Raw genomic sequence first — 12,946 nt, 5'->3', positions numbered from 1 at the left:
CAAAGAGGATTATTTTGCAACCTACCTGCCTGTTACGTTCATCCATAATCCTTGTGATCTGAATCTTTTTTCTCCCCATAGTCCCCGTTTTTCTTCTCTCGTTCGTTCCTACACTCGTGTATTTTCTTCTTATCTTTCCTTCCTCTTTCCTGTTTCCTCAAACCAAGAATCCTTCTTCAGCACTTACGCGATTCAATTCACAGACCCCTGCATCCGTTCCTGCTAAGTACACAAAAGAAATGAAGTGTTAGGGAGTTATTTGGACATAATCTTTATAGAACGATGCTACTGTGATATCTTACCAACTGGCTTAAGTGTGGTTTTGAATGCAGAACTGCTAAATAAGCAATAAAGTCAGAAATGATTAGGCATTATTATTAGTAATTGCGCTAAACTGGATTTTTGTTTTGTTTTTTAGCTATGGCACCTCAATCCTACAGACAGTTATTCAGAAGTAAGAGATGCTCTTTCAGTGGGGAACATACATCTTAGGCTCTGGTTATAAGCGCTGAAGCTTTTAAGACATCACTAAAACAATTAAAGTGCATGCACTCATACTTCTCATAGATGCAAATTTTCTCTATTCTGTAAGACTTCCTTGGAAATATGAAAAATTACCTAAATCAGGGAGTTAATGAACCTTTCCATACCTGTGCAAGCTAAGTAATCAAGCTAATTCACTTTTGAAGGAAAACAGAAGAGGTGATAATGTTTCTTATTATGCAAACTAGGCTAGACCATTATTAAAGTACTATTTGATATATGAGAAATGTCAGCCAAATCTAAATCCTTTAACCTTATATTCCATTTTTTAAAAGAAAGAGAATGACTGCAGATGAAATAGTTCAAGATAAAAATACCCCTTTAGCTCTATCATATTGAAAAGTGAGCTTTTGCTTTTTTTTACAGACTAAATATATTTGTATATATTTCCACCTACAATAAGTGTAATAATTGGTGCAGTTGTTAATATAATCCACACATCTACCATTCCTTCACACATAAGGGCAAAAAACTAATCACATCATAAAGAGTCATAACTGCAAAAGAAAGCTCATAAACACATGACAATGTGTTCCTAATATTCTTCCACACAAAAAATAAACCAGAGGATTCATTCAAAACTGTTGCAAAACATTACATAAAAAGCAAATCAAAAGCTGGAAAAATAAGCAAAAGGTCACAAGCGAAAGCTGTATGACAGTTATGTGGATAAAATCAAATATCTCCCTGTAGCACATAGCAAACACTAATGTTTATTATGTATGTCTACTGAGACTGCAATCCTATACACACTCACCCAAGTGTAGCTCCCATTTAACTCAATAGGACTCACTACTGAGTAGACATACATAGGCTAAAATACAAATTTTAGCACACATAGAGAGAAATCGAAAATTGCATTTATATTTATTAGTGCCTAATTCCCCACCACCACCACCACTGTGTTCCAATAAAATGATTTCTTAATTCACAAGATTATTAAAATATGACAGTGCAATCTCAACTGTAGACTGGCTTTCCTATAGCCAACCTGTTAAATTATCCCCAAAGGTACAGTATGTAACACTATTCTGAAGCTCTGGCCTGAAAATTCAGATCGGAAAAGCTTTCTCAAATTTTCAGTTTTGTGCTCATTTTGTTTCCGTCAGTTTATTTTACAGCTATTCTGTGTTCTGGGCTCTTAAGAAAAAAAATTAGAAGGCTATTACTCAGTCACAAACTCCAAATCTTATACACCATAAGTTAGTTTTTACACTGTACCACCAAGTCTTAAGGAATCCAGTGCTAGTATCATTACTTTACAGTATAGCAGAGAAACGAAACTATCAACTCCCATCATTTCTGCAGTTTTAGGCATTTAAAATAGTTAATGAACTCACTTTTATGCAGTCTGAGTTGACAAAACAACCCTACCTGCTTTCATTACTCTTGAAACACAGAAAGAGTGCATACGCTCAATTGTAGTAGATTCTTTTTCTTTTTCTAAAACACTTTAAATACAATCTAAGCATGTTTTGGAAAAGCTGCATTCTCTGACATTCACTGGTGACTAGGACAATAAGTTCATTTTGAATGTTTTTCAACTTCTCTCAGCTGGACTGCTTCCTTGGGAGTTTCTCTCCCCCCGCCGCATCTCTCCAACCCCAACAGTCAAGCTTACCTCTGATATAAAAAGCCAGGTAATTCCCATGTACGTGCAGGAAGTCTAACAGGCTTTCTCCACAACAGTAAGCCAATAGACTAATCCACAGCAAATGCATATGGAACAATTTCCCTTCCTTTCATTCACGTGGAGCCCAAGGCACTATCGGCTTACAGTCCTATGCCTGCCTAAGCTGTCGCTTTGTTGAGGGTGGAAGGTCAGAGTGGACAGATTAGAGAAGTGGTGACACGGGGTTAGCCAAGAGGAGCACTGCTTTACAGATCGAGCTGCTGGAGCCGAATGAGAAAGAGGAGGGGGGCGGGGGAGAGATCACAAAATGCTGACACTCTCGTCTGTTAGGACAAGGATGCAGAGCCCCTGGTGAAGTAACAACATGGTGAGTCCCTCCCACACAACTAGCAGTTCCACATTTCATACTGAGCTTTCAGAAGAAGAAGAAGAAGATTATAAACAGCCCGGTGTCAGGAACATTAAGCATTCCACAACTACATAAAAATATTCTCCAAATAGTTCCACAAACACTTCTTGGATTCAGCAGACGTAAATCTAGGGCAAGCTCACCGGGTACATCGAAAGAACTCCAAATGTACATCATTGTAAGTTATGAGATGAATTTGAATCATTGTTCCCATTTGCAGCAACAATCTGTTGACAAGTGGTGAGGCGGGAGATTGAGGTGGGGAAAAGAAGCCTGTATGGCTTAAAAAGGAAGCATTGAGTCCAATTATTATGTTGTTGTTTCTCATATATATATAGGCTGAGGAACAAGAAACAATGTGTCAACTGTTTTAATCCGTATATACATGCTTATGCGTGTATGTAAGCCCACACCACCAGAAATACTGCAGTTCTATAGCTAGGGAAGTTGCAGTCTAGTGCTACTGCTTTGACTAAAAAATTGTTGTTAGGATACCCCCGCACACTATCCAGCTTAATGTCAAAACCATATTATTTTGTCTTTTTCACGATTTCTCTCTTTAACATGCATTATTTTATTAACACCACACACAAACACGCACATACATTTTTGCAAAACTGCATGAATATAGGATCCATCTTATTTTATACGTACGGGCAAGACTCCCAACCATATAGCAAAGTACATAGAAAAGTAATTAAAATACATCATGGGACAAATAAAAAAGCCATAAACCTTAAAATATTTTTAAAGATCTGTGCCAAGAGTGAAGGCGATCCAGAATTCCTTACCACCTGCCCTTGGAACTTGGAAAAGATGCTTTGAGTTGCAAAGGGTGTTATCTCAAGGTACGTACACTACAAGTGTTAGAAAAATTGCAGTGCTTCATAAACCCTCAGACTGCATTTTAAAATAAAAAAGTGCACTAGGCAAAACTAGCTATATGGCAAGTTAAAATTATTCCAGAAGCCCTGTCAAAATAGTGTCCACATTAAATAAACCTTCCAGGCTAATGACAGAGTTATATGTAAACAAATGCATCATTTTAAAAAATGTCGATGTTTCATTATTCAGATATTAACATTCTTCAAAATCACAGCCTTCAGCATTTCCCCCTTTTTGGAAACCCAAATACTTTTGTAAAGATAAAATAAAATCAGACTGTTTACTAAAAAGAGGAACTTCAGTTTGGCGGGCTTCTGTTCGCTCTACGATTGCCAAAGGCACAGATAGTTGAGGGAAGAGTGATTTGAGTTCCAGTGGGCAGATGCAGCACTGCAGACAGCCATTCTTCACTCCCTCTCTCACACATTTTCCCCCTCTCTCTCCTTCTCTCTCCCTCCCGCTCACTAACACAGAAGAATCTTGACAGAATAGCAGGAAACACGCACTGAGTGGTCAGGGAAGGAGATGATGTCAGCAACCACGAACAATAAAAGGTGTAAAGGTGCTTCCTTCCTTAAACTGTTCCAGAAGTGCAAAATGGGAACCAAAACTCTTTACTTCCTCCTGCGAACAGAACTTTCTGAATCTGCTCGGCTGCATAACACCCCAGACAGAGGTCCCTTTGAACAAGTCACCCAAGGGGCAAGAAGCAGCAGCAAAACGGAGGACTCTCAATACATCCAATTTATAAACAAAGTGGTAGCCAGAGGGAAAACTTATTTAATGGTGATGGAAGCTTTGTTAGAAAATGCAAAAAGTGTCCCAAAAATAGCAGCCCCCCCCCATTTTGCCTGGGCTGTACATATTCTTACATTCAAATGTAACAGTTCTTACATTTGAAACAAAAACAAAAGAACCCTCAAGCTTGTGTCATGGGCAGAAATTGACAGCGCAGTCCTATAGATAGGTCTACTCAGAAGTAATTCCCACTAGGACTTACTCCCAAGTAAGTGTGAATAGGACTGCAATCCTATGCCCAGGCCCCCTTGACTTCAAGTAAACTTGCCTCTGAGTAAACATCTATCAGATTGCCCTGTAAATAAAAATAAAAATCTGTTCTGTTTTCAAAGATGAACAAGGGGCTTTGCTTCTATTCCTTCAAAAAGCACAGCCTGTACATTTGACACTAAGAGAGAAAGCCCAACTGATGCCAGAAAGAGAGCAGCAATATGACAATGGGCACAGAAAAGTCTAGTTAATATTATACAAAGAAAGCTTCAACTGTTCTGCCTTATAGGACCATGAACGACCGCAGGTCATGGCGCAGCCCAACATTGAAGAACTGCAGATGCAGTGTTTGTATATGAGTGCTGGGTATCCTAAATTCATGCTAATCTATGATTTGATGCGGGCCATAACACATATTGTTACACATATATTCTGTCCATCCTATTCCTGTTGATTCTGAAATAAACCCCACAGTTTCCAATGCAACCTACTCCCTAGTAATAACAATGTATAAGATCATAGCTTTCACCTCAAAATAACACTGTGAGATAAATCAGGCTGAACGAGACAGAGATTTGCTCAAAGCCACCAAGAGTTTTACACACAGCTAAGTAGGAATCTGAACCTGGAATACTTACATCCAGTCCAGCCAGCACCACCAACGAGAAAATATTATGGGACATGATCTGTATGCTGCTGTTAAATATATAGAGGCTGGCATGGGTCAGTACAGACGTTGCCAAATCCATTTCCCCTGGCACCAATCACACAAGGATATAACCAGAATCTGGCCCTTTTAAAACAACTTTTTCATTATACAGTTATACACTAGATGTCATTACTGCTGCACTAGATCTGTAACACACGAACAGCGTGCTCCACTATATGCAGTAATCTAATTTGGGCAGAAAGCCATTATTTTTAAAAGAAATAAATAAAGTGAATCTGAGTCATCCGAAGATTTCAAACATCTGTCTCAAACATTCCAGTTCAGAAATTTAACATAACCTACATTTATGTGTTTTGATCTTATGACTGGTCTGCCACATTAAAAGATGTGCAAGGGATTTCATTCTAATCTGCTAAATTCATCTCAGGAGAGCATGCATTTTACAACAGGAAGTTTAGCACAAACACTGAAGTCATACAGAAGCTGTAACCTTGCCTACAAGCATAAACACGGTTTGCCCCAGATGATTTGCTGCTTGAGGCAAAAAAATCAAGATGCCTCCCTTCTCCCATTCCAAGTACAAAAACTGATCAAAGTGGCAATAACTGAATTCTACTTCAAAGCTGATGATGGGACCCTGTCTTCCAGTGCAACTGAAGGCAGCAGGCTATCTTAGAGAGTGCAGGACAAACCATGTGTCACAGACACACAATATTGTTCTCCAACTGCTTCTGTTCACCATCCCACAATTTGAGCCAGCTGAGGCACCCACCTCCCTTGGCTAATGGTAGGGCCAGCCCTGAGTATAAACTACAAATTTGGGTTAGACTTTGGTGGGCAAGTACTTATTTGATTTTATCTACAGCATCCAATAACACTCTAAATATTAAATGACGAAGATGATGATTTCAACTTGTTATAAAGCTTTTGCGTGTGTTTGCTTTTATAGATTCTTCTATGGATTACAGATGAGGTTTATTACATAGTAAAACTGTATTCCTTCTGGCAAAGGCCTATTTCATCTTTCCATATCGCATTGCCAAAAGACGTAAATTTTATTCATTTATAGAAATTATTTTATAAACAAAATAGTGTGTCTGATCATCAATAAGGACAAACACTGATGTAGGCTGCTAGCAAAAGAGACACGGATCTGATTATATCCTGAATAATCAAAGCCTGAAATTACTCTAGACTTTCACAGCAGGCTCATCTTCCAGGGTTGTTCCTTGCCATATGGGCAGCCCAGGACCTCCAACACATTGCCTAGACTTGTGCTCCGCAGAGGTCACTTCAATGCTGCAAATGCAGGCGTTTGATTTCACCCACAGAGGCAGACTCTATTGTCTCTCGAGACAGATATGAACAACCATGCAGAGACACTTATAGGAGTGTACATACAAACAGGAGATACTTTGACATTGTCCATAACTGCAGTTGGATGGATGTATAGTTTGGCAGGGTTTCTCCTTGAAGGTCAGTATCAATTTGACACAAAAATACAAATACACTTCATTTACATAGGTGAAATATTGCTGTCATGCTGATAATTTTTTTTTTTTTAGCTTTTAGTAACCAAATACCCGTTCACTTAACAATCTCTGTTTCAGTGGGGGAAAGACTTTCTTTTTCCACTTCAGGATTATTGTCGATATTTTTCATTTTATTATTGTCATAATGAGTAAGCCGGAAAAAAAATAAACAAAATCAATTGGAAGGTACATTAGCTAATCTTTCTCGTGGCCTTCAGTGTGCATTATGTTTTCTCAGAAATGGCTCTTTGTAACCTGTTAGTATACAGAGTGACAAAATAATATTAAAAGCTGCAACCTGTGAGGGGGAAAAAATCACCATTCACTAACACGTATGGGAGCCACACCCAGTTGCAGTGGAATGCTTTCCAGTGTGAGAACTTTCGAGATCCAGCAAAATTCTGAATCTATTTCCAGCCTATTCCTCTCTGCTCCATGGAGCTACACAGAGAATGAAATAGTAGAGGGTAGCAACTACAGCTGCAATCCTAAGCCTACTTGGTGGGAGTATATTCTACTAAAATAAGAATGTAAAAGGATTGATGCAGGGGCAGGTCAAAGATCTATATAGTCCAGATCCTGTTCCCTACAGAAAGCCCAAGGAGGGACACAAGGGCAATGGACCCAGGTGTTTTTTTCTCCCAGAACTCACTGGAACTCAGTTCTGGCACCTCTCAGATGGGTGCTATTGCCATTATGAAAGAACAAGGGAGGCGTTCATGGTGAATTCTGGCACTGAGTTCTAGAAAAATAGCACTGAATGGCCCTCACTCCTTCTTGTTCTCCAGCACCTCGTATTCACAGGCATCCTGCTGCTCCAGTGGCGTAGCGTGGGTTGTCAGCACCGGGGCAAGGCAAGTAATTTGCGCCCCCTAACCCATGGATTTGCGCCCCCTAACCCATGGATTTGCGCCCCCTAACCCTAACCCCCAGATGTTATGCCCGGTGTGGCCGGCCTCCCCTGCACCCCCCACGCTACGCCACTGTGCTGCTCTTCCTGGAAGCAGCCTCTGGCCACTATGACTAGTAGCCACAGAGAGCTTTGTCTTCCATGTGCTTGTCTAATCCCCCAATTGAGGCTTAAAAGGTAAAGGGACCCCTGACCATTAGGTCCAGTTGTGACCTACTCTGGGGTTGTGGTGCTCATCTCGCTTTATTGGCCGAGGGAGCCGGTATACAGCTTCTGGGTCATGTGGCCAGCATGACTAATCCACTTCTGGCGAACCAGAACAGCGCACGGAAACGCCATTTACCTTCCCGCTGGAGCGGTTCCTATTTATCTACTTGCACTTTTGACGTGCTTTCGAACTGCTAGGTTGGCAGGAGCAGGGACCAATCAACGGGAGCTCACCCCGCCGCGGGGATTCAAACCGTGACCTTCTGATTGGCAAGTCCTAGGCTCTGTGGTTTAACCCACAGCGCCACCCGCGTCCCACAATTGAGGCTTACTTCTGGATAAATTTGCATAGGAACTGCACACTTCACAGACAAAGCAGGGCAAAATGGGTATCCTCTACATTTTTAGAGTGTGGATCATGTTGGACATTCCCCACTGAACTTGGACTGCTGTTTACACCTGTGCTAATTCTTTTTGATGTAGCATTCGCACAAACAATGTACATGTGAGCTCACACTACCCCCCAGGTCTGACAGCTTCTACATTTAGAAGAGATGGAGTCCACCAAAGTTTCTGCAATTGAGAACACCGAGTTTCCACAGCCCCAAGGTTAGAGGGACCATTGAAGGAATATAACAGGAAGACTTTCTATTGGCACAAATAGACTAGTCATTATTAAGCACATCACACAGATACATATTTATAGAATGAACATTAGTATAAAAATGTATAATATTTCATTCTGCTGTGGCCAGAAAACATAGAAGATGCCATTATGACAAAACATTGAATACTTCAATTTTTGCAATGCAATTCTATGCATATCTACGCAGGGGGAAAATCATATTTAGTAAAATGGGTTAATCTCAGGTAAGGTTGCAGTCAGCCCCATTTTACTTTGTAGTAAATGTGTGCTATAAGTGATTAATTTCCAGAAAATCTCCAATAACTTTAATAGTATGTAAAAGTTAACATACATGCAAAACAATGGATTTAAGTAAGCAAACAAAATAAATACAGAAATAAACAGCCTTGGAAGCTACTCTTGAAATGTAGCATATTAATAAATATTGATAAATAACATATACCAAACTGAAATAAAGGTATTTGATAATTCTGTCATATATGGCCCACATATGGCCTATAGTAGATTCATCAATTGTCTGTATCTTTCCTCTTCCTTACAGTAGGCTAATCAACCTAATTAAAGCTTTGTTCATTTGAAACCTTGAATGACAATTTGCTTAACTCCATCCCACTGTGGTATTTTTATAAAGAGAATTAAATCTGATCTTCTGACAGCAATTATTAAATGATCCCAACTGGCCCCAATTAAGATTCATGGCTCACAGGGTCTTGAAATCCAATAAAGTGACGAATCATCTCACTTGTACATCTCTCTTTACTTTGGTCTATTTTCTTAATGCCAATTAAGCTCCCCTGATCAAATGCAATTGAAGGCTATTGTGAGTCCTAATTCATGATACAACGTATCAATTTGTAGCTCAGACATACCCAAGTAATGGACGAGGTCTTCTGCAAACATTCCCTCTCTTCTAATGAACCTTTTATAATAAAGTGACTGTGTGTGTGTGTGTGTGTGTGTGTATGAGAAAGTGAGGCTGACTAATTTGTGCTTTACATGATCTAAACAATTATGCTTTGAAAATGATGGAAATGGATAAATACCTGAGAAGAGCCAACATACCAAATTGTGTTTGAGTTTATTGGCGCCCCTTATTTTTGATACTTTCTTTCTCTTGATATCATTTCCTATTTTTAATTTAGTTTTGTGAATATAAGTCCTGAACTGTATTTTTTTTTAAGAAAGGAGAAAAGAAAGATCTATATTCTAGTGGAAGGCTATTGTGTTGTAATAGCTTGTTCCAGTTATTTCAAGGAGACTAAAGCATAATTTACGTAATCTGGATCTAACCCATTATTTATATTTCATAAACTATTCTAAATGATATCTTACTCTTCCCACAACCAGAAGCGGCTTGCCAGGTGGAGCTAGCTTCTCAGCCAGGTGTGTTGCTCTTGCTGAACGGAAGGGAGAGGGGATGGGGGGAGATGGCAGGGTAGTCAGTGCAGTGCAAGCACACCAGCAGGAGTGCTCAATTGGCTCTGCTAGGGTGTCTGGACTGTGCCAACCTACCCACCCGCTCCCAGTAAACAACAGCACCCCACCTGCTAGGAAACTAGTGTGACAGCTCCATCCTGCCTGGTGAACCACTTCTGGCCATGACTGTGACTTATAAGAGCTGCAGCCCATGCAAAAGGAAAGTGGAGGGGTTAGGGGGTGAGTCCTGTTGTGCAATCAGAAATGCTTGCAGTGATGGAACATGTTAGTTGGACACCACCCCACATTTGGAGTCTGTAACCATTGGAATTGTCAGCTTCTGAACTGGTTCTTGCTTCTACGTCTTTAGCAACGATTTGTAGGAATTAGCAGGCAATCATATTTATCGCCATACCCTTCCTGCTCATTTCTGGAGATCAAATGTCTGTTCACACCAGGGCACGTAGCTATTATTATTATTATTATTATTATTATTATTATTATTAAATAGCATAGCAGCTATTCATGATTAGCAACCCTCTGTTGGTTTGGGGGCAAAACTAGCTGAAGACTGGAACAAATGATTTACTCTTTGTGGGGTACAGGAATTAAAGACACATGGAAAGTGCACTTGGAAGGGATGATGAGAACACATATTTAATTTTCTGCTCTAATTTTTTCACACATGTTCATGTACAAAGCTTTGGAGGGACATTGCTGTGCCTCACTTGAAATGCAGGTAGCCTCAGGATTTGGAGCTCCTTGATTGGGAAGTCTCCAGGGAAATGAATGAATGAAAACCATTCTCTGGAGACTTAAAAGTAGTTTCTAGACACATCTGGCTCATCTTAATCTAAACTGCTAACACCTGCCTGGGAATCTACCCTCCATCTTCTGCTTTGAAGAACAAACAGCAGAGATTTATCTCTAGTCATTTTCTGGAGGCCAAAGCGCAGGCACATGACCTTGTGCTACAATTATTGCGATATAAATTATGCCCTTCTTTGTTCATTTAAACTGCTAATGTTAAAAGAGGCTATCACTGTTCTTCCTTGGGTTATGGCATGCCATAAGACTGGATCCCCAGAATAAAAATGATAATTTTTTGATATTATCTTATTTTAATTAGCATAGAGCATGTTTAAGGCCACTAACATCTTGTCTTCGCTCCATGTAGACACATGCTGTCATGACGGAAATCAACCACCTCATTGTTCAGAGGAAAAGAAGATTACAACTGTGTGGGGTTTTTTTACACAGTGGTACATACAGACATCAGATCCTGTGCTTCCTAGTCCTAGTGTATATGTGTATGTTTGGTGGTGGGATGAGGATTTTTCAAGGTACACATAACTTTTCATCAGACAGATATGGAACAGGGGGATTAGTTCAGCTTCATGTTGCTAACCCAAATATTAAGGAATACTTCAGAGAGTGATTTATTTCCAACATTTTGTTCTTCTGCAGAAGCAGACCATGAAAGATACTACCCCTACATATGTTGTATTGCTCTTAAAAACATGACTTCTTACATTTCCATATACATATATTCAGTATGACAGTCACTACAGACAGTGCAGCTGTCAACGATAACACATAAAGTACATTGCCATATTTTTAATCAATGGCTCATTAAAGATAGGAGAATTATTCAAACAGTCTCATCAAGATGCGACATTAAAAATGGCAGCTGAAAGAATATCTGCTATATTTCTTTACAACGATTAATACTGCTGGCTGGTGGGGAAAGTGTTTTCTATTTGATGTTCCCCGTGTTGCAGGAATGATATAGTCAAACACAATGGCTTTCAGAACTGAAAGAGATAACAAAGGACCAGATAGTGCAAAACAGACTTTCATCTAGTGATAGAAAAAGTACAAGGTTGCAAAGAAAAACGTCTCTCTTTTCTTTCTTTTTTCACTGTGAAGATCCACTCCACTCAAGTGTCTTTTGAGACTAGCATGTTTTCACAATGAAATAAAAAAAAAGATACATTTTCCTTTGCAAACGTATGCTTTTTCTACCACTGAGTTTTATTCCGAGTTTAAACCAATGGTTCATCTAGCTAAGGATTGTTAACCAATCTTCAAGGTCATAGGCAATAAAATATAGCAAAACCATTCTTACTTAGCTACTGCTTAAGTAGAAATAATGGATGTCCAACTAGGAGTCTTATACACAATCCACAATTATTGTATGCTTGTATTTTTATTTTATTTTAAAAAAGAAGATTCATATATTGCCTTGCCACCCAAAGTGGTTCAAAATCAATTTTTAAAAATAGTTCAGCATCACATGATCAAAAGAACTTCTGCAACAATTAAAAACAAAGAGAGTATTTAAAATAATTATTTGCTTAGCCAAGTTATCAACTGCCCAAAGATCTTAAAAGAGAGGCAAAAACATAAGGTGAGAGTCAGATGGATCACCTGAGGCAGAGAGCTCCACAAACTGGCACAATTGTAGAGCAGGTCTTTCATATACTAGAACGGGGGACCATCCAATGAATGTTGGAAGACTCAAGACAGACAAAAGACAGTACTTCTTCACATAGCACATACGTAAAGTATAGAATTCTCTCTCAGAATATGTAAACATCATGGCCAGCAATTTGTACGGCTTTAAAAGAAGTCAAGTTCATGAAGGATAAGGCTGCTGGCTACCAGCTATGAGGGTGGTGATGTTCTACCTCTGCTATCTGAGGCAGTGAGTTTTTGAATGCCAGTTCCTGGTAATTGCAGGCGGGGACAGTATTGTTGTCCTGTTCATGGGTTTCCTACAGGCCCCGACTGGCCTCTGTGAGGACAAGATGCAGGATGCCAAATGCACCTCAGATAAAGGAGGGGTGAGATGAAGGAGACATGCTTTCCACGGAAACTAACTGAATTCTGAAATGTTAGTCAATTCCTTATTTTGAAAACACATGCCTCAGACACAACCAAAAGAAAGCCAGTGTCTGTCAAGTGGTCGTGTAAGAGAGGAGTTTGCTTGTTCTCTCCAGAGGAAGCAAAAGAAGGGAGAACAGTCAAGAGAATCCAAAGGTGATTTATATTTCATGAAGTCAACTTTACAGTATCACAGAATTC

General features: G+C 39.6%; 1 protein-coding gene across 34 annotated transcripts in view; it reads right to left on the bottom strand.

Moving 5' to 3' along the window:
* The window catches only part of MEF2C (myocyte enhancer factor 2C), a 178,705-nt gene that overhangs the window by 98,704 nt on the left and 67,055 nt on the right, over positions 1–12,946 (bottom strand). For 20 of the 34 annotated variants that reach the window (XM_083465372.1, XM_083465393.1, XM_083465381.1 and 17 more), the window contains one exon: positions 26–222. In XM_083465372.1, the coding sequence (XP_083321498.1) occupies positions 26–79 (54 nt within the window). In that variant the 5' untranslated portion in view covers positions 80–222. Of the gene's footprint in view, positions 1–25; positions 223–2,164; positions 2,500–12,946 lie in introns of those variants that run through there. The other 14 variants (XM_083465371.1, XM_083465382.1, XM_083465379.1 and 11 more) reach the window with 4 other exon arrangements.

The sequence above is a fragment of the Podarcis liolepis genome (genome assembly GCF_965112155.1).
Source record: "Podarcis liolepis genome assembly, chromosome: 11".
NCBI lineage: Eukaryota > Metazoa > Chordata > Lepidosauria > Squamata > Lacertidae > Podarcis > Podarcis liolepis.
This window is presented reverse-complemented; position numbering and strand designations above follow the sequence as displayed.